General features: G+C 44.4%; 1 protein-coding gene across 10 annotated transcripts in view; it reads right to left on the reverse strand.

The window, feature by feature from the left end:
- LOC139581685 (rho guanine nucleotide exchange factor 9-like) overlaps positions 1–25128 on the reverse strand; it is an 83468-nt gene that overhangs the window by 55838 nt on the left and 2502 nt on the right. For 9 of the 10 annotated variants that reach the window (XR_011676269.1, XM_071411699.1, XM_071411702.1 and 6 more), the window contains exons 2-4: positions 19749–22038; positions 12300–12426; positions 11953–12050 (exon numbers count right to left, since the gene is read on the reverse strand). Coding sequence is in view for 9 of the 10 variants with exons in the window: in XM_071411699.1 (XP_071267800.1) it covers positions 11953–12050; positions 12300–12426; positions 19749–21512 (1989 nt within the window). In the remaining variant the exon portion in view is untranslated. Of the gene's footprint in view, positions 1–11952; positions 12051–12299; positions 12427–13789; positions 14065–19748; positions 22039–25128 lie in introns of those variants that run through there. The other variant, XM_071411712.1, reaches the window with a different exon arrangement.

Consider the following 25128-nt stretch of genomic DNA (forward strand, 5'->3'; position numbering starts at 1 on the left):
AATCACCATATTCTTATCGGCAGACTCAGTAGCCTCGGTTTTTCTAATGACTGCCTTGCCTGGTTCACCAACTACTTTGCAGACAGAGTTCAGTGTGTCAAATCGGAGGGCATGTTGTCCGGTCCTCTGGCAGTCTCTATGGGGGTACCACAGGGTTCAATTCTCGGGCCGACTCTTTTCTCTGTATACATCAATGATGTTGCTCTTGCTGCGGGCAATTCCCTGATCCACCTCTACGCAGACGACACCATTCTATATACTTCCGGCCCTTCCTTGGACACTGTACTATCTAACCTCCAAACGAGCTTCAATGCCATACAACACTCCTTCCGTGGCCTCCAACTGCTCTTAAACGCTAGTAAAACCAAATGCATGCTTTTCAACCGTTCGCTGCCTGCACCCGCACGCCCGACTAGCATCACCACCCTGGACGGTTCCGACCTAGAATATGTGGACATCTATAAGTACCTAGGTGTCTGGCTAGACTGCAAACTCTCCTTCCAGACTCATATCAAACATCTCCAATCCAAAATCAAAGCAAGAATCGGCTTTCTATTCCGCAACAAAGCCTCCTTCACTCACGCCGCCAAACTTACCCTAGTAAAACTGACTATCCTACCGATCCTCGACTTCGGCGATGTCATCTACAAAATAGCTTCCAATACTCTACTCAGCAAACTGGATGCAGTTTATCACAGTGCCATTCGTTTTGTTACTAAAGCACCTTATACGACCCACCACTGCGACCTGTATGCCCTAGTCGGCTGGCCCTCGCTACATGTTCGTCGTCAGACCCACTGGCTCCAGGTCATCTACAAGGCTATGCTAGGTAAAGTGCCGCCTGTTCACTGGTCACGATGGCTACACCCACCCGCAACACGCGCTCCAGCAGGTGTATCTCACTGATCATCCCTAAAGCCAAAACCTCATTTGGACGCCTTTCCTTCCAGTTCTCTGCTGCCTGCGACTGGAACGAATTGCAAAAATCTCTGAAGTTGGAGACTTTTATCTCCCTCAACAACTTTAAAAATCTGCTATCCGAGCAGCTAACCGATCGCTGCAGCTGTACATAGTCCATCTGTAAACTACCCACCCAATTTACCTACCTCACCCCCCATACTGCTTTTATTTATTTACTTTTCTGCTCTTTTGCACACCAGTATCTCTTCTTGCACATGATCATCTGATGATTTATCACTCCAGTGTTAATCTGCTAAATTGTAATTATTCGATTTATTGCCTACCTCATGCCTTTTGCACACATTGTATATAGATTCTCTTTTTTTCTACCATGTTATTGACTTGTTTATTGTTTACTCCATGTGTAACTCTGTGTTGTCTGTTCACACTGCTATGCTTTATCTTGGCCAGGTCGCAGTTGCAAATGAGAACTTGTTCTCAACTAGCCTACCTGGTTAAATAAAGGTGAAATAAAAAAATAAAATAAAAATAGACTGTAAAACACAGCCCTATAACACCATAGACTGTAAAACACAGATAAAGAATGGAAAACTAAGTTCTATTATAGGTTGTATCGGCAGCGTGCAAATCCATTATTACAAGCAAGGGTGACCCCTGTGCCTGCACCTCATTGTTGGTGGATGAAGAGGGGCACAATATGGTCATGAAGGATTTCATGCAGGAGGAAAATCTCTCTCCGTTCCGCTATAGGCCGGCCCCGGCTATGGCTTTCGCACTGTGTGTGTGTGTGTGTGTGTGTGTGTGTGTGTGTGTGTGTGTGTGTTTATGATTCACATTCTCTAGACAGCTTTGCAATGCAGCTAGGCTACAGATCAAAGAATATTAGGTAACCAATAAAACCAGTGAAATCCACTACATCAAGGGGCAATATACTATACAATCAATAGGAATGTTTTTACACGACATGCACCTGTACATGCTGAAGAGAAATCCCATCCTCAAACCCAAACTGCTTTCAGCAGAGCTCACAGAAGCCCTATGACACCATCAGGGCTGGAATATGCCAGAGATTTCTCAAAAAAACTTTTCCTCTCCCTCTCGTCTGTCTATCTCATGCGTAGCCGCAGTTACATAAGGCTGGGAGCTCTCTCTCTCTCTCTCTCTCTGTGTGTGTGGCTCTTTGGGCACTCTGCTCCATCCCTGACATTTAGACAACAAAGGTCACATCTGAAAATCTAAATCTACACAGACAGCCCTGCTAATGCTTCATGAATAAAACACACAGGCACACACACACACACACACACACACACACACACACACACACACACACACACACACACACACACACACACACACACACACACACACACACACACACACACACACACACACACACACACACACACACACACACACACACACACACACACACACACACACACACACACACACGCATATCCAGGGAAAGGGGAGCTTGTCAAACGGTCTCCTCTCCTCAGCGGGAAGACAGTCAGTAGAGAGGCGTCCTGATACATGTCTACATAAATACGGGTCAACTTTGAACTACTGTTAGGTGTGTGAGCTAAGCACAGCGTCAGCATATAAAACTCATTTTATGACTACTAAAGATGCCAGTTTAAATACAGTGTTTCCATAATGATGAGGGGGGGGGGCTTAGTTGTATTTATACAAGTTAAGTGAGACTAAATAGTTTATTTTATTGTACGGTCGTTGTTGGTGCACATATAGTATAATTATAATTATACGGTCCTGACTTGGTGTACACAGAGAATCCTGTAACAACAGCCCATGTTCTGAATTCTGTCGCTGTACATTTCAAAAGTGCTGAACAAATAGTTCTATTGACTACGTTCGTCCTAGCTCGCTCATTTATGTCTTAATAGAAATTATGGATTGCCTCTTATCCACTCACTGTCCCCTGCCATAGTTTGTACATCACAATTGTCAGTAGAAACCACATTTGTTTAAGCAAGTCAGCCATATCAGCTATGTTTGTTTAAAAGGTAGTAAATGAGGCTGAATGAACTGTTTCACTGCCAGACAAGGCTCCGCTGATAGCCAGGTGTAGTAGTGGTAAGGTGTTGGGACTGCTGTTGGGATTCTGCTGTATGGACAGCTTTATGTAGAACCTAACAGTTTGTGGGCACCGTTTGTCACCGTTATAGTACAATTAATGTATTGTTTACTGTTGTGTTGTGTAGTGGCTTTGCTGGCATGCATCTAAAACATGGTTTGTTTTATTTGCCCCACCAAGATGTACACGCTAAATCGCCACTGTACTCAAATTGGAATGGGTAACTGTTTACAAGTTGCTAGCCATCCCATAAAGCCATTGCCTAAAACCACATAACTTCTTCTAAGTTTGGCAGCGCAACAAATCCAACGGCAAAATCAATTCTAAGTGTTCCACACGCAGCAGCAAAAGGGTTCCTCCATTGTTCCATTGACACATTAGAGGTTCTTCCAGGAACCCCTCTGACTGTTAAAATGGCTAGCTCTAATTTATTCTAGTAGTTGTTGTATTTGCCAAACACCTATTATTTGCCCAACACCCGTACTTGTATTGGCCAATCACAGTTCGCCATTCCCCATGCATCTTACTGAACCCCGCTCCTGTCGTCAGAGTGAGACCGTGGTATGAAGAGAATTACTCATTGAAATGTTCTTCACCAATCTGTATTGGACCTGTGTTTAGTGTGTGCATCTACTTGTATGTAGTGTCTGACATGCCATTGCATGTTGTAGTTGAGTGTTGCTAAGGCAGTCAAGTTCATATCTACCATGTTTAACAGGTATTTTACTTTCATGTGTGCCATGCTATTGCTAGCCAGCTAAGCCAGAATGCTAGCCAGTAATGTTAGCCAGTAATGTTAGCCAGTCATGTTAGCCAGTCATGTTAGCCAGTCATGTTAGCCAGTCATGTTAGCCAGTCATGTTAGCCAGTCATGTTAGCCAGTCATGTTAGCCAGTCATGTTGGCTCGTTAGGCCTGGTGCTGAAGCTCACATGTATTGTCTCAAGGGAAATGTATGCTGTTTGTATTGTCTGTTTATATATATAGCCGTGTTAATGGACATTCCGCAGCTTTATTTAGCCTCGTGCTACCATGTGTTGTATTCGCCTTATGTACAGTCCCTTCAGAACGTTTTCAGACTCTTTCCACATTTTGTTGTGTTACAAAGTGGGATTAAAAATGGATTCAATTGTAATTTTCTGTCAAACGATCTACACAAAATAATCTGTAATATCAAAGTGGAAGAACAAATAAAAGATTGGTAAAAGAATTATGAAAAATACATCTTGATTCGATAAGTATTCGACCCCCTGAGTCAATACATGCTAGATTCACCTTTTGGCAAGCCTAAATCACCAAGCTTGTTTACAGCAGTATCTTGTCAGGTTGTTAACAGCAGTATCTTGTCAGGTTGTTTACAGCAGTATCTTGTCAGGTTGTTTACAGCAGTATCTTGTCAGGTTGTTTACAGCAGTATCTTGCCAGGTTGTTTACAGCAGTATCTTGCCAGGTTGTTTACAGCAGTATCTTGTCAGGTTGTTTACAGCAGTATCTTGCCAGGTTGTTTACAGCAGTATCTCAGCAGATGACAAGATGACCTTTTGTTACAGCTGTGGATGTGATCTAGTGTCAGTTTAAAGGTGCTTCCCAAATGGCACCTTATTCCCTACACAGTGCACTACTTCTGACCAGAGCCTTATGGGTCCTGATCAAAAGTAGTGCACTATATAGAGAATAAGGGGCCTTTTGGGACATACTAAGTATTTCCTCTCCTACCCTGGCCTGAGGCCATTCTATACTCCACCTTAGAGCTTCAGCTCTCTCTAGGAGACGCGCATGTGTGTGTGTGTGTGTGTGTGTGTGTGTGTGTGTGTGTGTGTGTGTGTGTGTGTGTGTGTGTGTGTGTGTGTGTGTGTGTGTGTGTGTGTGTGTGTGTGTGTGTGTGTGTGTGTGTGTGTGTGTGTGTGTGTGTGTGTGTGTGTGTGTGTGTGTGTGTGTGTGTGTGTGTGTGTGTGTGTGTGAGCGTGCGTGTGTCTAGAGCGAATAAGAGACTCCACCATGTTTTATTCTGCTGTAGCCTGTTAGTAAATTATTCTATTTATTCTGCTGTAGCCTGTTAGTAAATTATTCTATTTACTCTGCTGTAGCCTGTTATTAAATTATTCTATTTATTCTGCTGTAGCCTGTAAGTAAATTATTCTATTTATTCTGCTGTAGCCTGTTAGTAAATTATTCTAGTTATTCTGCTGTAGCCTGTAAGTAAATTATTCTATTTGAGGCTCATGATTTGGTAATGGAGGGAGAAAGACCAGGCACCCCACCCTTCCCATTTCCCCTCTGAACAGACTGCTTCTTTTATCTCCCCTCCCTATCCCCACAACTCCCCCTCCACCCCCCTCGCCGCCCTGGACAACCACGCTGACTTCCTGCATCCTCCCGACCTCAGAGAAACGCTACACAGACACAGACACAGACACAGACACAGACACAGACACAAAACACCTCAAAATAAAATGTTGGATGCAGCACAGTGGTCACCATTGTTTAGCTATCAGCTGTTTACTCATTTAAGATGTAGCAGTATCAGTGTAGAAAGAGGGTCAGAGAGAGTTGACAGAGAGAACAGAGTGAGAGAGACAACGGAGAGAGATGAGAGAGACAACAGAGAGAACACAGAGTGAGAGACACAACGGAGAGAGATGAGAGAGATGACAGAGAGAACACAGAGTGAGAGATGACAGAGAGAACACAGAGAGATGAGAGAAAGAGAAATGACAGAGAAAGATGAGAGAGAGAATTTACAGATGAGAGAGAGAACAAAGAGAAATGAGAGAGAGAACAGAGAAAGATGAGAGAGAACAGAGAGAGATGAGAGAGAACAGAGAGAGATGAGAGGTAGAGATTATGGGATCTGGGTCCTACGGCAGATTACCTGCTGGAGGAAATACATAGGCCACTTGTTTTCTTTCAAATATGTTCCTCAACCCAGAACCCTGAAGGAAAACTGTTGAACTGCATTGCAGAGAGATTCCCCGAATGTCTCCATCAAGACAGAACTGAAGGTGGGAACGAACATCCCCTGAAGATGGAAAAGTTGATTCTCAGCAAAAGGTTTCTCAGAGAATGTGGCAGCGCAGCGTTCCCCAAAGTTAAGAATAATCAAGAAGAAAGTAATGAGTTTTCACATGATAACACTGCAGTTATATCTGCATTCATAAGTTTTCACATGAAAACACTGCAGTTATATCTGCATTCATAAGTTTTCACATGATAACACTGCAGTTATATCTGCATTCATAAGTTTTCACATGATAACACTGCAGTTATATCTGCATTCATGAGTTTTCACATGATAACACTGCAGTTATATCTGCATTCATAAGTTTTCACATGATAACACTGCAGTTATATCTGCATTCATAAGTTTTCACATGATAACACTGCAGTTATATCTGCATTCATGAGTTTTCACATGATAACACTGCAGTTATATCTGCACCTACTGTAAGATAACTAACCAAGTCCTACTGGACGATACCTAACCAAGTCCTACTGGACGATAGGTAACCAAGTCCTACTGGACGATAGGTAACCAAGTCCTACTGGACGATAGGTAACCAAGTCCTACTGGACGATACCTAACCAAGTCCTACTGGACAATACCTAACCAAGTCCTACTGGACGATAGGTAACCAAGTCCTACTGGACGATAGGTAACCAAGTCCTACTGGACGATACCTAACCAAGTCCTACTGGACAATACCTAACCAAGTCCTACTGGACGATAGCTAACCAAGTACTACTGGACGATAGCTAACCAAGTCCTACTGGACGATAGCTAACCAAGTCCTACTGGACGATACCTAACCTAGTCCTACTGGACGATATCTAACCAAGTCCTACTGTAAGATACCTAACCAAGTCCAACTGGACGATAGGTAACCAAGTCTTACTGGACGATACCTAACCAAGTCCTACTGGACGATAGGTAACCAAGTCCTACTGGACGATACCTAAACAAGTCCTACTGGACGATAGGTAACCAAGTCCTACTGGACGATACCTAACCAAGTCCTACTGGACGATATCTAACCAAGTCCTACTGTAAGATACCTAACCAAGTCCTACTGGACGATAGGTAACCAAGTCCTACTGGACGATACCTAACCAAGTCCTACTGGACAATAGGTAACCAAGTCCTACTGGACGATAGGTAACCAAGTCCACCTGTGAGACACCTAACCAAGTCCTACTGGACGATAGGTAACCAAGTCCTACTGGACGATACCTAACCACGTCCTACTGGACGATAGGTAACCAAGTCCTACTGGACGATACCTAACCAAGTCCTACTGGACGATAGGTAACCAAGTCCTACTGGACGATAGGTAACCAAGTCCTACTGGACGATACCTAACCAAGTCCTACTGGACGATAGGTAACCAAGTCCTACTGGACGATATCTAACCAAGTCCTACTGTAAGATACCTAACCAAGTCCACCTCTAAGACACCTAACCAAGTCCTACTGGACGATACCTAACCAAGTCCTACTGGACGATAGGTAACCAAGTCCTACTGGACGATAGGTAACCAAGTCCTACTGGACGATACCTAACCAAGTCCTACTGGACGATAGGTAACCAAGTCTTACTGTATGATACCTAACCAAGTCCTACTGGACGATAGGTAACCAAGTCCTACTGGACGATAGGTAACCAAGTCCTACTGGACGATACCTAACCAAGTCCTACTGGACGATAGCTAACCAAGTCCTACTGGACGATACCTAACCAAGTCCTACTGTAAGATACCTAACCAAGTCCTACTGGACGATATCTAACCAAGTCCTACTGTAAGATACCTAACCAAGTCCTACTGGACGATAGGTAACCAAGTCCTACTGGACGATACCTAACCAAGTCCTACTGGACGATAGGTAACCAAGTCCTACTGGACGATACCTAACCAAGTCCTACTGGACGATAGGTAACCAAGTCCTACTGGACGATACCTAACCAAGTCCTACTGGACGATACCTAACCAAGTCCTACTGGACGATATCTAACCAAGTCCTACTGTAAGATACCTAACCAAGTCCTACTGGACGATAGGTAACCAAGTCCTACTGGACGATACCTAACCAAGTCCTACTGGACGATAGGTAACCAAGTCTTACTGTACGATACCTAACCAAGTCCTACTGGACGATAGGTAACCAAGTCCTACTGGACGATAGGTAACCAAGTCCTACTGGACGATACCTAACCAAGTCCTACTGGACGATAGGTAACCAAGTCCTACTGGACGATACCTAACCAAGTCCTACTGGACGATAGGTAACCAAGTCCTACTGGACGATACCTAACCAAGTCCTACTGGACGATAGGTAACCAAGTCCTACTGGACGATAGGTAACCAAGTCCTACTGGACGATAGGTAACCAAGACCTACTGGACGATACCTAACCAAGTCCTACTGGACGATAGGTAACCAAGTCCTACTGGACGATAGGTAACCAAGTCCTACTGGACGATACCTAACCAAGTCCTACTGGACGATAGGTAACCAAGTCCTACTGGACGATACCTAACCAAGTCCTACTGGACGATAGGTAACCAAGTCCTACTGGACGATACCTAACCAAGTCCTACTGGACGCTACCTAACCAAGTCCTACTGGACGATATCTAACCAATTCCTACTGTAAGATACCTAACCAAGTCCTACTGGACGATAGGTAACCAAGTCCTACTGGACGATACCTAACCAAGTCCTACTGGACGATAGGTAACCAAGTCTTACTGTACGATACCTAACCAAGTCCTACTGGACGATAGGTAACCAAGTCCTACTGGACGATAGGTAACCAAGTCCTACTGGACGATACCTAACCAAGTCCTACTGGACGATAGGTAACCAAGTCCTACTGGACGATACCTAACCAAGTCCTACTGGACGATAGGTAACCAAGTCCTACTGGACGATATCTAACCAAGTCCTACTGGACGATACCTAACCAAGTCCTACTGGACGATAGGTAACCAAGTCCTACTGGACGATAGGTAACCAAGTCCTACTGGACGATACCTAACCAAGTCCTACTGGACGATACCTAACCAAGTCCTACTGGACGATACCTAACCAAGTCCTACTGGACGATAGGTAACCAAGTCCTACTGTAAGATACCTAACCAAGTCCTACTGGAAGATACCTAACCATCTGTGAGTCCTGCTCTGCTCTCTGTGTGCTAACTCCTGACTCATGTAGCTCATAATGACTGCAGTTGCATCATCTGATTAGACAAGCTCAGGTTGGCCTGAAACGACTTGGCCACTGTTACCCTCTACTGATGCTGCTGGCCACTGTTACCCTCTACTGATGCTGCTGGTCCCTCTACTGATGCTGCTGGCCACTGTTACCCTGTACTGATGCTGCTGGTCCCTCTACTGATGCTGCTGGCCACTGTTACCCTGTACTGATGCTGCTGGCCACTGTTACCCTCTACTGATGCTGCTGGCCACTGTTACCCTCTACTGATACTGCTGGCCACTGTTACCCTGTACTGATGCTGCTGGTCCCTCTACTGATGCTGCTGGCCACTGTTACCCTGTACTGATGCTGCTGGCCACTGTTACCCTCTACTGATGCTGCTGGCCACTGTTACCCTCTACTGATACTGCTGGCCACTGTTACCCTGTACTGATGCTGCTGGTCAGTTCAGCCAGTGACACTGTGATAGTTTGATGGGAGAGCTTTAGGCTTCATGCTTTAGGCAGAGCAGCGGCAACAGAGAACACTACCCTGTTATTCACTGTTATTATCATGAGAGGAGATGAGAGGAGACGGGAGAAGGGGAGGAGAGGAGAGAGAGGACAGGAGCTTGGAGAGGAGGGTGGAGGGGAGGGGAGGGGAGGGGAGGGGAGAAAGGAGGGGAGGAGAAGGGAGAAAGGAGAGAGGAGAGGAGGGAGTGAAAAGAGGAGAGAGAGGAGAGAGAGGAGAAGAGAAGATAAGAGAAGATAAGACAAAAGAAGATGACACGAGAGGAGAAGAGGAGTGTATTGAAATGAAAGGGAAAGCGAGGCGTCAGCATTAGCAGCTAATCCACTGCAGTGAGGATGCTCTCTCTTTCTGCCTGCGGCCTGTGGGCTTCACTAGTCTGACTGGAGAAGGACGGGGGGGGGGGGGGGGGAGCATCAACAAACACATCTCTCACTCTCCTTTATCTCTCTGACCATCAACAAACACATCTCTCCCAGTCCTTTATCTCTCTGGCCATCAACAAACACATATCTCCCAGTCCTTTATCTCTCTGGCCATCAACAAACACATCTCTCCAAGTCCTTTATCTCTCTGGCCATCAACAAACACATATCTCCCAGTCCTTTTAAAACACTCAATGGTTTATATCGCTATTTTAAAGTAGCCCTGAGGGATTAGAGCCAAAACACAAGACACATAATGAAAACATCTGTCTATCCCCATCTCTCTTTCTCTCTCACCCCTCTCTCCATCTCCCCACCCTCTTTTCTTCTCTGTACATCCCCCTCCCCCATCTCTCTCTCACCCCTCTCTCCATCTCCCCACTCTATTTTCTTCTCTGTACATCCTCCATTCTCTCTCTCTCACCCACACACTGTCTATTTAACTCACACTTAAAAAGGCTTTCTAAAGATAGAATCCTGAAGATAAACAGGAAACACACAGTGTCATGGCAACAGCATGGAACTGACGACAAACACTGTTCAACTCCAGAATGGTTGTGGTGGCAAAATACAGAGAGTTTTACCTCCAGCTGTGTGTGTGTGTGTGTGTGTGTGTGTGTGTGTGTGTGTGTGTGTGTGTGTGTGTGTGTGTGTGTGTGTGTGTGTGTGTGTGTGTGTGTGTGTGTGTGTGTGTGTGTGTGTACACTTCCAGCTCATTAACCATTAGACTCAGAGTTGGGGAGAAGAGAGTCTCTCCTTCAGATAAGATCCCTTGGGGCCCCGTCTTCATCAAAGGGCCTTTCTCAGAGATACTGGGTTTGGGCCCCAAAGCATTCTTTATGTGTGTGTGTGTGTATGTGTGTGTGCGCGTGTGTGTGCGTGTGTGTGTGTGTGTGTGTGTGTGTGTGTGTGTGTGTGTGTGTGTGTGTGTGTGTGTGCGCGTGTTTGTGCGTGTGTGTGCCTTTTTCTTTTCTGAAATAACAGTGACTACCTCCCAAAGGACCAGGGCTGATAGACGGGTTGGTTGTTTAGCAACAAAACCGACAGGTGCGTAACTATGGGGCAGAACAGACAGGTTTGACTTAGACCGTAAACTATATTTCGTCTCCAATATTTATTGAAAACATAAATAAAGTTGCACAATGTGGACTTGTCTCTCAAATACATCGTTACACTTGTTGGTTAGCTAGCAAGTGAATTTTAGCCATATTAGCATAGACCTGATATCAGTCAAAACACCTCAAAACTAGACATGGTATCAAGAACAAGATCAAACGAGCTGAAACGAGCCACTTATAATTACATTTTGTAAAAAAATGTATTAAAAAAAAGGCAGAGACCCTTATCCAGAGAGGCTTACAGGAGAAATTAGGGTTAAGTGCCTTGCTCCAGGGCACATTGGCAGATTTTTCAGATTTTTCGCCTCGGCGATTTCAACCAGCGACCTTTCGGTTACTGGCCTAACGCTCGTAACCGCTAGGCTAACTGCCGCCACATGGCAGATTATTGTCATTGTTGCTAGTTATCTGGCCATCCAGAACCATAACAACACACGACCTTCTGCCCCTTTGAAGCGCGGACATCGTTTTCATGACGTTGTCAGCTAATCTGGCTATAGGGAATAGGGTGCCGTTTGGGATGCAGTCCAGTGACTTATGACTGAACATGCTAACAGTCTAACAGGCTAACATGCAAACAGGCTAACATGCTAACAGGCTAACATGCTAACAGGCTAACATGCTAACAGGCTAATATAGTGACATTATAGGACATGGTGGGCAGTGACTCACAATGTTGACTTGTAGTGGACCAGAGCCTGTTCTGAGCAGTCTCCTCCTGCAGCTGCCAGCCTCTCCATCACCAAGACACACTGAGGATGACTGGGAGTCTGCAGTAGGGGACAGACACACAGACAGTTCAACCACCACACACACACACAAGCATGCATACCCCAACATGCAAACACTGACACTGACACAGGCACGCACGCACGCACGCACGCACGCACGCACGCACGCACGCACGCACGCACGCACGCACGCACACACACACACACACACACACACACACACACACACACACACACACACACACACACACACACACACACACACACACACACACACTCATGTAGTACCTGTGTATCCCGGGAACAGGGCCAGAGTGGTGAGGGTGCTGGGGGGGAGAGGGAGGGAGTGACACCTCTGAAGAGACACTCTGAGGGGGGGCTCTAAAGGTGACGCCCCCGGGGGACGAGACAGGGCCTGGAACACACTGGACAGTTACGCAAGCACACACACACGCACACACACACACACACACACACACACACACACACACACACACACACACACACACACACACACACACACACACACACACACACACACACACACACACACACACACACACACACGCAAGCGGGCACACACACACACCCAACGTCTCTCACATACAGTATGTACAGAATCACCCAGCAATACATCTTCTTTCCTTCTCAGTGTAGAACATTTAAACCCCACATTATATTCTGGTGCAGAGGTTCTGAGTGCATGCAACAGACAACCTTGTGATATGAATCATTCATACCAGTCAGATGATACAATATGAATCATTCCTACCAGTCAGATGATACAATATGAATCATTCCTACCAGTCAGATGATACAATATGAATCATTCCTACCAGTCAGATGATACAATATGAATCATTCCTGCCAGTCAGATGATACAATATGAATCATTCCTACCAGTCAGATGATACAATATGAATCATTCCTACCAGTCAGATGATACAATATGAATCATTCCTACCAGTCAGATGATACAATCTGAATCATATCCTACCATTCAGATGATACAATATGAATCATTCCTACCAGTCAGATGATACAATATGAATCATTCCTACCAGTCAGATGATACAATATGAATCATTCCTGCCAGTCAGATGATACAATATGAATCATTCCTACCAGTCAGATGATACAATATGAATCATTCCTACCAGTCAGATGATACAATATGAATCATTCCTACCAGTCAGGTGAATGAGTTTCCTGGTGAAAAGTTCAGAGGGTGAGTTATTATGATGAGGGAATAATGAATGGATGGAACGTATGGAAGCGGTGACTTAGAAAATTGGCCACGGACAGAGGAAGAGTGAAAGAGAGAAAGTGAGAGTAGAGAGAGAGAGAGAGAGAGAGAGAGAGAGAGTAGAGAGAGAGAGAGAGAGAGAGAGAGAGAGAGAGAGAGAGAGAGAGAGAGAGAGAGAGAGAGAGAGAGAGAGAGAGAGAGAGAGAGAGAGAGAGAGAGAGAGAGAGAGAGAGAGAGAGAGAGAGAGAGAGAGAGAGAGAGAGAGAGAGAGAGAGAGAGAGAGAGAGAGCAGAGGAAGAGCAGCTCAGGGAAAGGAAGATGTATGAATACAGACTTCTAGAAATGGGCCAGAGCGTGCAGCATTGTTGTAGAGTAGGAGTGTATAAATACAGTGTGTGGTGTGGTTGATTCATTAGGACTACAAACTATATTTAACTGAAAGTTGGCAGAGACTACTGGTCAGTCTCCACACACACTCCCACTTTCATTCTCTCGGCAGTGGGATAGGGTGTGTGTGTGTGTGAGGTCTTACTCTGTGACTCTGCGCAGGGTGTATCTCCATGGTAACGGAGGGCTCTATGACAGAGCAGGGCCTGGCCAGACCGCCTGTCCATCTCTGCCCCGGAGAGAGGTGCATCATGGGATCGGGCCTGCGTCTGTGCCGGCACAGATAGCCCCCCTTGGCCTGCTGGGTAACGGCAAACACACCGCCCTCTGGGAAGGGACTGCAGACTCGGAGGTCGACCAGGGCTGAGGCGGGACGGGGGCGAAGGCAGGGGGGCTTGGGAGGGACAGGGGTCTTCACTGGACTAGAACAGGACTGGACTGACCTGGGTCTCTTCAAAACATTACCTGATAGAGCTCCCTAATCAATCAATCAAACAATGAATCAATAAATCCATCAATCGAACAATCAATCAATTAATCAATCCATCAATCTGGTTATATAAAACATTTCCATCTAACTCCATTCACAACCCTGATTTCCATAGTTAGTTTCCATTTTATTTTCCTTAAAGGAGAATCCACTGTTAGACCAAGCCCAGTACTACTCTACAGGAGAATCCACTGTTAGACCAAGCCCAGTATTACTCTACAGGAGAATCCACTGTTAGACCAAGCCCAGTATTACTCTACAGGAGAATCCACTGTTAGACCAAGCCCAGTATTACTCTACAGGAGAATCCACTGTTAGACCAAGCCCAGTATTACTCTACAGGAGAATCCACTGTTAGACCAAGCCCAGTATTACTCTACAGGAGAATCCACTGTTAGACCAAGCCCAGTACTACTCTACAGGAGAATCCACTGTTAGACCAAGCCCAGTACTACTCTACAGGAGAATCCACTGTTAGACCAAGCCCAGTATTACTCTACAGGAGAATCCACTGTTAGACCAAGCCCAGTTCTACTCTACAGGAGAATCCACTGTTATACCAAGCCCAGTACTACTCTACAGGAGAATCCACTGTTAGACCAAGCCCAGTATTACTCTACAGGAGAATCCACTGTTAGACCAAGCCCAGTACTACTCTACAGGAGAATCCACTGTTAGACCAAGCCCAGTATTACTCTACAGGAGAATCCACTGTTAGACCAAGCTCAGTACTACTACAACTCACTGTAGTGCAGTACAGGAGAGACTGACATGTCCTGACTTGCTGTGAGAGAGAGACCAGAGGGAAGATCAGATGAGTAATCTGAACACGGTGTGAGGAGAGAGAGGTGTGTGTGTGTAGCTGCAGTTAGAGTATGGGCAGTCACACACACACACACACACACACACACACACACACACACACACACACACACACACACACACACACACACACACACACACACACACACACACACACACACACACACACACACACACACTGTGTTTTCCATTGCACATATTTGCACTACAACTCCTGATTTTACTAATGGAGGACTGGAAAATTAGTTGACTAGCTGAGCCAGGTGCTCTGGAGCTGGAATAGAATACATATCTGGAATATCTAAGGGAGCCGTGAGGACTGGGTTGGAATAGAATACATATCTGGAATATCTAAGGGAGCCGTGAGGACTGGGTTGGAATAGAATACATATCTGGAATATCTAAGGGAGCCGTGAGGACTGGGTTGGAATAGAATACATATCTGGAATATCTAAGGGAGCCGTGAGGACTGGGTTGGAATAGATTACATATCTGGAATATCTAAGGGAGCCGTGAGGACTGGGTTGGAATAGAATACATATCTGGAATGTCTAAGGGAGCCGTGAGGACTGGGCTGGAATAGATTACATATCTGGAATGTCTAAGGGAGCCGTGAGGACTGGGCTGGAATAGATTACATATCTGGAATGTCTAAGGGAGCCGTGAGGACTGGGTTGGAATAGATTACATATCTGGAATATCTAAGGGAGCCGTGAGGACTGGACTTTCATAACCAGATTCATGTGTTTTTTAGGACAAGATTTCCTGGTGTGTTTCTGTGTGGAGGAGACAGGAAGGGGCAGGAAAGACAGACTACTCTTGTCCAACGAACACTCTCCACACAGGAATCTCTGACTCTACTTCCTCTTCTGGCCAACAGATGGGGCAAAAGAATGCCCACAATACACCCTCTGCACATTACCCACACCCTCTATAACAGACACACCCTCTACACCCTCTGTAACAGACACACCCTCTGTAACAGACACACCCTCTGTAACAGACACACCCTCTGTAACAGACACATCCTCTGTAACAGACACACCCTCTATAACAGACACACCCTCTACACCCTCTGTAACAGACACACCCTCTGTAACAGACACACCCTCTGTAACAGACACACCCTCTGTAACAGACACACCCTCTGTAACAGACACACCCTCTGTAACAGACACATCCTCTGTAACAGACACACCCTCTGTAACAGACACATCCTCTGTAACAGACACACCCTCTGTAACAGACATATAGTCTGCTTATTCAACGTTGTACAGTACAAGTAGCTGTTATGAGACTTACATTAACTATTTTAGATCATTGCTGTTGTTTTTCAAAAGCAAAAGAATGATGATGGTTAAAAAGGTTAAAAAGGTTAACAATGAGACAATGTTGTAATGTAATAGTTATGTAATAGTTACATGATCACAGGATCTGATAATGACGTAAAAAGAATTAATGATTTGATGGGACTGATTAAAATGAGGCGATGACTTACAATAACACATAATGTAATCATTACCAGGCACAGATTACAAGGAATTTACAACTATTTGAATTCCTTATCAGCTGAATGGATCTATTTGCAGTCCCTTACAAAAGTGTTTGTGGCAAATTCGTGGCAAATTCGCTGCAAACAAAATAGTGTCACAAAATGTTGCCAGAAGTTTGCCAATGTTTGCCACTTGTGATGAATCTGCGGCAAACCTTTGGCAACAGTAATATGTATTGCCACTAGTGGTAAACAGTTCACTAGAGTTCCTTTCTGGCTGACAAGTCTCTCAACATTCTATTTGAATCTGTGGCAAACCTGTGGCCACAATATTAATTGCCAGTGGTGGCAAACCTGTTTAACGGAAGCCGTTTCGAGTGAACACATGAATTCCAAGACAAGTAACTGTTGATGAGCAATCAAGGTGATTAGAAAATTTTGTTGGAAAATTAAAACCAAGCTAGCTACCTACAAAAGTTGTCCGGTGAGTATCTAACTTATTAATTAAACTTCCTAATACATGTTAAAATGACATTAACTAATTGATGGCTAGTTAGCAATGGAATGTTTTATGGGATAGAATGATAAGTTATTTTATTTTGGAATTGAACATGTCAGTAAAAACAAACGATGTGTGTTTGTTGACAAACACCGATTTGTTGATCCAGGGAACTCCCCCATTTGTACTTCTTGTTTACACATGGAGGGAGCTTACCAAACCAGTTATTAGACCTCTTTGCCTTAGTGTTTACACATGGAGGGAGCTTACCAAACCAGTTATTAGACCTCTTTGCCTTAGCTGTTGATGTTTTTTGTTTTTGTTGTTAACCCTGTTGTTTATTCTCCAATACCCAACATACTCAACACGCATTATATAGTAACGGTTGTATAACACTTACACCTACTGTAATTGAAAAAAACCTTCACACTTTTCGATTGTTTTTTTTACTGGCTTCAGTTTGGGATTTCATCACTAGGTGGAGACATTGACCATAGTACCCAACACCCTGTCCACCAACCTGTATGGTTACCACACTCTCTCTCATTAGCACCACCAGCTGAAGAGAGTTTTGGCCCTAATTGTCTTCCCCATGCCCTGTATGAACTTTCCCATTCCCTTTGTGATTATTCTAAAGAAGGCCATTGAAGGCCAAAATGTCAATCTTTTGAACTTGACTAATAAAACTAAGATGTGTTTATGGTGAGCGAGCTTTGCACCTTTTCCTGTCCAATGATGTTTACAGATTTTTAGCTTGTACCTCAACTCATTTTGGTTGAGCACCCTCTACTTCTTTCCAAATGGGAATAGAGTGAACACATTTTATTGATACCAGTTTCAATCTGTCAGTGCCATTGACTGGCTAACGCTTGGCTAGCGCTTAGCTAGCTAGCTAACGTTAGCTATCATATTTTTGCACAATTAATGTGATAGCTAGCTAGCTAACTAAGGATTTACCTAAACACTTATACTGTATTTTTTGTTGAATACATTGCTGTCTTTAATACCAATACGCATTTCAATATGCTAGTGTCACTGTTCAATAGTATTTTAGCTAGCACACCAGCTAAGGTAACAACAATATGAGGTATTATTCTCATAAATGTAGCCCATACAGTCATCCTTTGTAACAATGAGATATTTCGTTGTTTTAAACTATTGGCTAACGCATCTTGTTCATGTGTGTTTTTCCTTCTCTCTTTCTAGAAGTAATCAGTTACAGGGCAAAATGACAGATTGAGGCCTTCAGACAAACTGAGGAAAAATGTGTGCACCAGGTCAAGCAAGACTTCTTGCATGGATGGCTTTCCAATAATTCATTTTGGAACAATAATATGAAATACCATTTTAGGCATAACTCAATGTTATGCTTTTCTTCCACCCAAGCCTTAAATACCCGAGTCAGGAAGAATAGACAACTAGTAGACAATGATGAAGTCCCCAGTCTGGATCGAATATCATAACTAGTTGAAGAAAAATCTTGTATACTGTGGCTCTCTAGGAACAGTTGGCCACACATTAAAAAATAGATTTAGTAGGCCTAAGTCCCAGTTTATGCTAACTACATCATTTGTTTGTAAAGCATTTATACAAGGCAGAAACGTTGTTTCCCTGCTGAAAAATATATAGGCCAGTTTCAGTAAGAAGCATTGCAACATGCATAGAAACACGCATAGCAACACGCATAGAAACACGCATAGCAACACGCATAGCAACATGCATAGCAACATGCATAGAAACATGCATAGCAACACGCATAGAAACACGCATAGCAACACGCATAGAAACACGCATAGCAACACGCATAGAAACACGCATAGCAACACGCATAGCAACACGCATAGAAATACGCACAGCAACACGCATAGCAACACGCATAGCAACACGCATAGCAACACGCATAGCAACACGCATAGCAACATGCATAGCCACCAAGGCAACTTTGTAGCAGCTGACCCAGTTTTTCCAAAGCCAAACCCGACCATTAGCCGCTGAATCTACCTTTTAAGATACAAAAATCTAAAATGTTGTCAGTAACCATAATGTTGATTTTGTTTAGTGTTTTCTGATTGTTTCAGTTCATGTTTTCAACAAGCTTTGGACAAAGGACTTCCACAGGGCCGCCATCTCCAAAGTTCACTCAACAATAGTTGTGAACTGGGCTTGATTTAGTTGTTGTTGTTTTAATTATCTACATTTTGTTAATTATCTTTTACACTTCCATTGGTTGAAAGCTATTGCTCAATTATCACTTGGCTCATGTAAATTCTGTAGTTGCCCCTTTAAACATCCTAAGGGCAACATCTCCATAGTGTTCACATTTCTCTCATGTGAATGTAGCTACATAAACATATTAAATAAACTATTTATTTGGGAAATATACCATCTTTGCTCCTTTCTTCATTAGCAATTTGGATTTATTTTGATCTGTTAAGATATTGAATACATGTTGTTTAGTATATTTAGCAAGTTTAGTTCTCCCTGTGAGAAGAAAGTTCATTTAAAGTTATATGTAATTGGGTTTATGAAGATACAAAATTTCAATGTTGTTAACACACAATAACCAAAAACCGGATCTCATTTGCATATTCATGTTTGCCACAAGTTTCCCAGAATTGTTTGCCAGAAGTTTACAAGTTGCCGCAAATTTGCCGCAACAGTTTGCCACAAAACTAATTTGCATGTGAAAATATGAGCTTGCTGCAAATTTGGTTTGCCACAACTGTTTTACAGAAGCCAGTTTTTTAGATAAGGGGTATTGAACATACAACAGTTTTCATGTTTATCATCAACATACTCACCTTAAATACTTCCTGGTGGCAGTTTCCTGCTGGCTCCTTAGTGGCTACGATCTCTCCTTCCCATAACTCTGATTGGCCGTTTGGAAGGTGTGTCTGCTCTGAGACAGTTAGAGCATCCTTGGAATCCAGGTAATTTCCTGAGTGTCCCTCTCCTCCCTCTCTTTCTCTCTCTTCCACTGTAGACAGACATTCTAAGTGGTCTCTGTCTACCTCTGTCTCTCTCTCTTTCTGAGTCTCTCTCTCCAGCCTTGAGTGTGGCTCGTGATTCTCTACTGTGGCTACAGACGTGTGCCGCGTATGTCTCTCTGTCTGTCTGTCCATCTGTCTGTCCGTCTCCAATGAGCTCACACACACCAGGCCGTTAACGCTTGATGAGTCGGGACTCACCCTCCAGGCCTTCAGCATCACCTGAGGAGACCGTCTGCCTAGTAGAGTAGGGGGTGAGGCAGGGTCACAGGCAGGGGAGCGAGGGGGATGAGGGGTCAGGGGTGAGCTGGGTGTTGGGGGACACTCTGGGTGGTCCTCACTGCGGAGAGTCAGGGACACACTGTGGACGTAGTCCCCCAGATGCTGCCCTGCTCTGGGGGAGCCCAGCGGCGACCGCTCCCCTCCCTCCTCTGGAGGAGAGAAGGAGCGCGAAGACGTCCGCCATTTTCTAGCCGTCTCCGCAACGTTGCTGAAGAACTTAATCAGACCCCCAAAATGTCCGCCTTTGCTGTCAGAGTGCTTTGGAGCCGCTGGTTGAAAGTCCCTGACACTCTCGAAGTCCACCGAGCCGTAGTCAGAGTCCATGGTCTTGTCCAGTGTGTGGAGCTCTGAGTCAAAACTCCTCTCTGAGTAGACCGGGTTCCCCTTCCCCAGGACAGAGATCCTCCTCAGGTAACTCCACACGTCAGCGCTCTTAGATCTCCTCCCACCCAGCTGGACCTTGGGGCTGCCCCTCACACTCTGCTCCTCACACACTCCTGCTGAGGTACTGTTACAGTTAGAGGAGTGGTTGGCCTGCGACTGAGCCTGGACCTGAGGTCTCTTGGAGTAGGAGACTCTCTCTGTGGGCTTAGAACCGTTCTGGGTAAGAGGCTCCACTAGCGAGGGAAGATGGTGTCTGTCCAGGGTAGCTGTCAGATCCATGTCCTCAAATGAGCAGTCGAACTCGGCGGTGTGTCCGGCATACGAGTGCCTCTTGGCGTAGTGGCGGAGTGTGCTCCTACAGGGGTGCAGGCCGGGCGAGGGGAGGAAGTCCCGGCAGAACGAGTCGTCCTCCGTCTCTCCGTCTCTGAACTTAGTGTTGGACCCAGACATCTTCCCCACCCTCCCCTTGAAGACACCCGGAGAGCGGAGCTTCTTGATGGAGCGGACCTTGTCAGCGAAGGACAGTTTAGGGATGAAGGCCTCCTCTCCAGGGAGGATCATGGAGTGAGGTCTTCTGTTATCCAGCTCTGAGGCCACTCTACGCCGGGTCAAGATCTTCCAGATGCCCCCAGTCGCTCTTGTTCTACGGTTGACCTCCGGGCGCTCCTTTCCAGGGGTCTGAGGGGGTGCCTGTGGCTCTGCCTGTCTATCCCCAGCCTCCTGCCACTCTCTCTGGGTTTGGCCTGGCCCCGGACCTTCTCCTTGACCCTCTCCCTGTCCCTCTCCCTTCCCAGTTTCCTGGATAGATACGGTGCCGGTCTCATTCTGCACATCCAGAGACACGTTGAAGACTTTATTGACGAACCCGTTGGGGTCGCTGCTGGGGGAGGCGGGGCTGTCCGAGTGTTCCATCCTCTCTCATCTCATCCTACTACAGCTCCGTCAGCTATCAGCTCTGTCAGCTATCAGCTCCCTCAGCTATCAGCTCCGTCAGCTATCAGCTCTGTCAGCTATCAGCTCTGTCAGCTAACAGCTCCGTCAGCTATCAGCTCTGTCAGCTATCAGCTCTGTCAGCTATCAGCTCTGTCAGCTAACAGCTCCGTCAGCTATCAGCTCCGTCAGCTATCAGCTCAGTCAGCTATCGGCTCCGTCAGCTATCAGCTCAGTCAGCTATCGGCTCCGTCAGCTATCAGCTCTGTCAGCTATCATCTCAGTCAGCTATCAGCTCCGTCGGCTATCGGCTCCGTCAGCTATCGGCTCCGTCAGCTATCAGCTCCGTCGGCTATCAGCTCCGTCAGCTATCAGCTCAGTCAGCTATCAGCTCCGTCAGCTATCAGCTCAGTCAGCTATCAGCTCCGCCGGCTATCAGCTCCGTCAGCTATCAGCTCCGTCAGCTATCAGCTCCGAACCGCACCACACCTTTCACTCCCACACACACCTGGAGAGACAAAACACACAACACAACCATTTGTGAACTCTCTTATACTCACACACACACAATTAAATTCAAATCAATGAAAGAACCCTGTATTTATCTCTGAGGGGTAATAAGAACCCTGTATTATCTCTGAGGGGCAATAAGAACCCTCTATTTATCTCTGAGGGGCAATAAGATCCCTGTATTTATCTCTGAGGGGCAATAAGAACCCTGTATTTATCTCTGAGGTGCAATAAGAACCCTGTATTTATCTCTGAGGGGTAATAAGAACCCTGTATTTATCTCCGAGGGGCAATAAGAACCCTGTATTTATCTCTGAGCGGCAATAAGAACCCTGTATTTATCTCTGAGCGGCAATAAGAACCCTGTATTTGTCTCTGAGCGGCAATAAGAACCCTGTATTTATCTCTGAGCGGCAATAAGAACCCTGTATTTATCTCTGAGCCGGCAATAAGAACCTTGTATTTATCTCTGAGGAGCAATAAGAACCCTGTATTTGTCTCTGAGCGGCAATAAGAACCCTGTATTTATCTCTGGGCGGCAATAAGAACCCTGTATTTATCTCTGAGCCGGCAATAAGAACCCTGTATTTATCTCTGAGGAGAAATAAGAACCCTGTATTTGTCTCTGAGGGGCAATAAGAACGCTGTATTTGTCTCTGAGCGGCAATAAGAACCCTGTATTTGTCTCTGAGGAGCAATAAGAACCCTGTATTTGTCTCTGAGGGGAAATAAGAACCCTGTATTTGTCTCTGAGGGGCAATAAGAACACTGTATTTATATCTGAGGGGCAGTAAGAACCCTGTATTTATCTCTGAGGGGCAATAAGAACCCTGTATTTATCTCTGAGGGGCAATAAGAACCCTGTATTTATCTCTGAGGGGCAATAAGAACCCTGTATTATCTCTGAGGGGCAATAAGAACCCTGTATTTATCTCTGAGGGGCAATAAGAACCCTGTATTTATCTCTGAGGAGCAATAAGAACCCTGTTTTTATCTCTGAGGGGCAATAAGAACCCTGTATTTATCTCTGAGGGGCAATAAGAACCCTGTATTTATCTCTGAGGAGCAATAAGAACCCTGTATTTATCTCTGAGGGGCAATAAGAACCCTGTATTTATCTCTGAGGGGCAATAAGAACCCTGTATTTATCTCTGAGCGGCAATAAGAACCCTGTATTTATCTCTGAGCGGCAATAAGAACCCTGTATTTGTCTCTGAGCGGCAATAAGAACCCTGTATTTATCTCTGAGCCGGCAATAAGAACCTTGTATTTATCTCTGAGGAGCAATAAGAACCCTGTATTTGTCTCTGAGCGGCAATAAGAACCCTGTATTTATCTCTGAGCCGGCAATAAGAACCTTGTATTTATCTCTGAGGAGCAATAAGAACCCTGTATTTGTCTCTGAGTGGCAATAAGAACCCTGTATTTATCTCTGGGCGGCAATAAGAACCCTGTATTTATCTCTGAGCCGGCAATAAGAACCCTGTATTTATCTCTGAGGAGCAATAAGAACCCTGTATTTGTCTCTGAGGGGCAATAAGAACCCTGTATTTGTCTCTGAGCGGCAATAAGAAAACCGGAGACTTTGCATGAGTTCAACCAAACAAACTCATTATTCATAATATGTCATACAGACCTGACCACACATCAGATGTAGATACAGTACAGAAACAGTACAGATACAGATACAGTACATATACAGTACAGATACAGATACAGATACAGATACAGTACAGTACAGTACAGATACAGATACAGAAACAGATACAGTACAGATACAGAAACAGATACAGTACAGATACAGATACAGATACAGATACAGATACAGTACAGATACAGATACAGTACAGATACAGATACAGTACAAATACAGATACAGATACAGATACAGAAACAGTACAGATACAGTACAAATACAGATACAGATACAGTACAAATACAGATACAGATACAGATACAGTACAGATACAGATACAGATACATATAAAGTACAGATACAGATACATATACAGATACAGTACAGATACATATAAAGTACAGATACAGATACAGTACAGATACAAATACAGATACAGATACATATAAAGTACAGATACAAATACAGATACAAATACAGTACAGATACATATAAAGTACAGATACAGATACAGTACATATACAGATACAGATACAGTACAAATACAGATACAGATACAGTACAAATACAGATACAGATACAGATACAGTACAGATACAGATACAGATACATATAAAGTACAGATACAGATACATATACAGATACAGTACAGATACATATAAAGTACAGATACAGATACAGTACAGATACAAATACAGATACAGATACATATAAAGTACAGATACAAATACAGATACAAATACAGTACAGATACATATAAAGTACAGATACAGATACAGTACAGATACAGATACAGTACATATAAAGTACAGATACAGATACAGATACAGTACATATACAGATACACTACAAATACAGATACAGATACAGATACATATAAAGTACAGATACAGATACATATACAGATACAGTACAGATACAAATAAAGATACAGTACATATACAGATACAGATACAGATACAAATACAGATACAGATACAGATACAGATGCAGTACATATAAAGTACAGATACAGATACAGTACAGATACAGTACATATACAGATACAGATACACTACAAATACAGATACAGATACAGATAGAGATACATATAAAGTACAGATACAGATACAGATACAGTACAGATACAGATACAGATACATATACAGATACAGTACAGATACAGATACAGATACAGTACAGATATGGCACAGATAGAGTAGAAATACAGTACAGATTGCTGTTTGTGTAAGACTGGTGCATAAAGAGTGGAGTTCAAGAAGCTATGGGTGCATCCTCAATGGCAGCCTATTTCCTACAGTGCACCACTTGTGACCAGGGCCCAAAAGAAGTGGCCTATATAGGCAATAGGGTGCCACTTGGGAGACGACCCTATCTCTCATCACTTGTAACACATGAACTAACATAGTAGTACATGGTCATACAACACATAACATAGTAGTACATGGTCAT

The sequence above is a fragment of the Salvelinus alpinus genome, chromosome 7 (assembly GCF_045679555.1).
Source record: "Salvelinus alpinus chromosome 7, SLU_Salpinus.1, whole genome shotgun sequence".
Taxonomy (NCBI): Eukaryota; Metazoa; Chordata; class Actinopteri; order Salmoniformes; family Salmonidae; genus Salvelinus; species Salvelinus alpinus.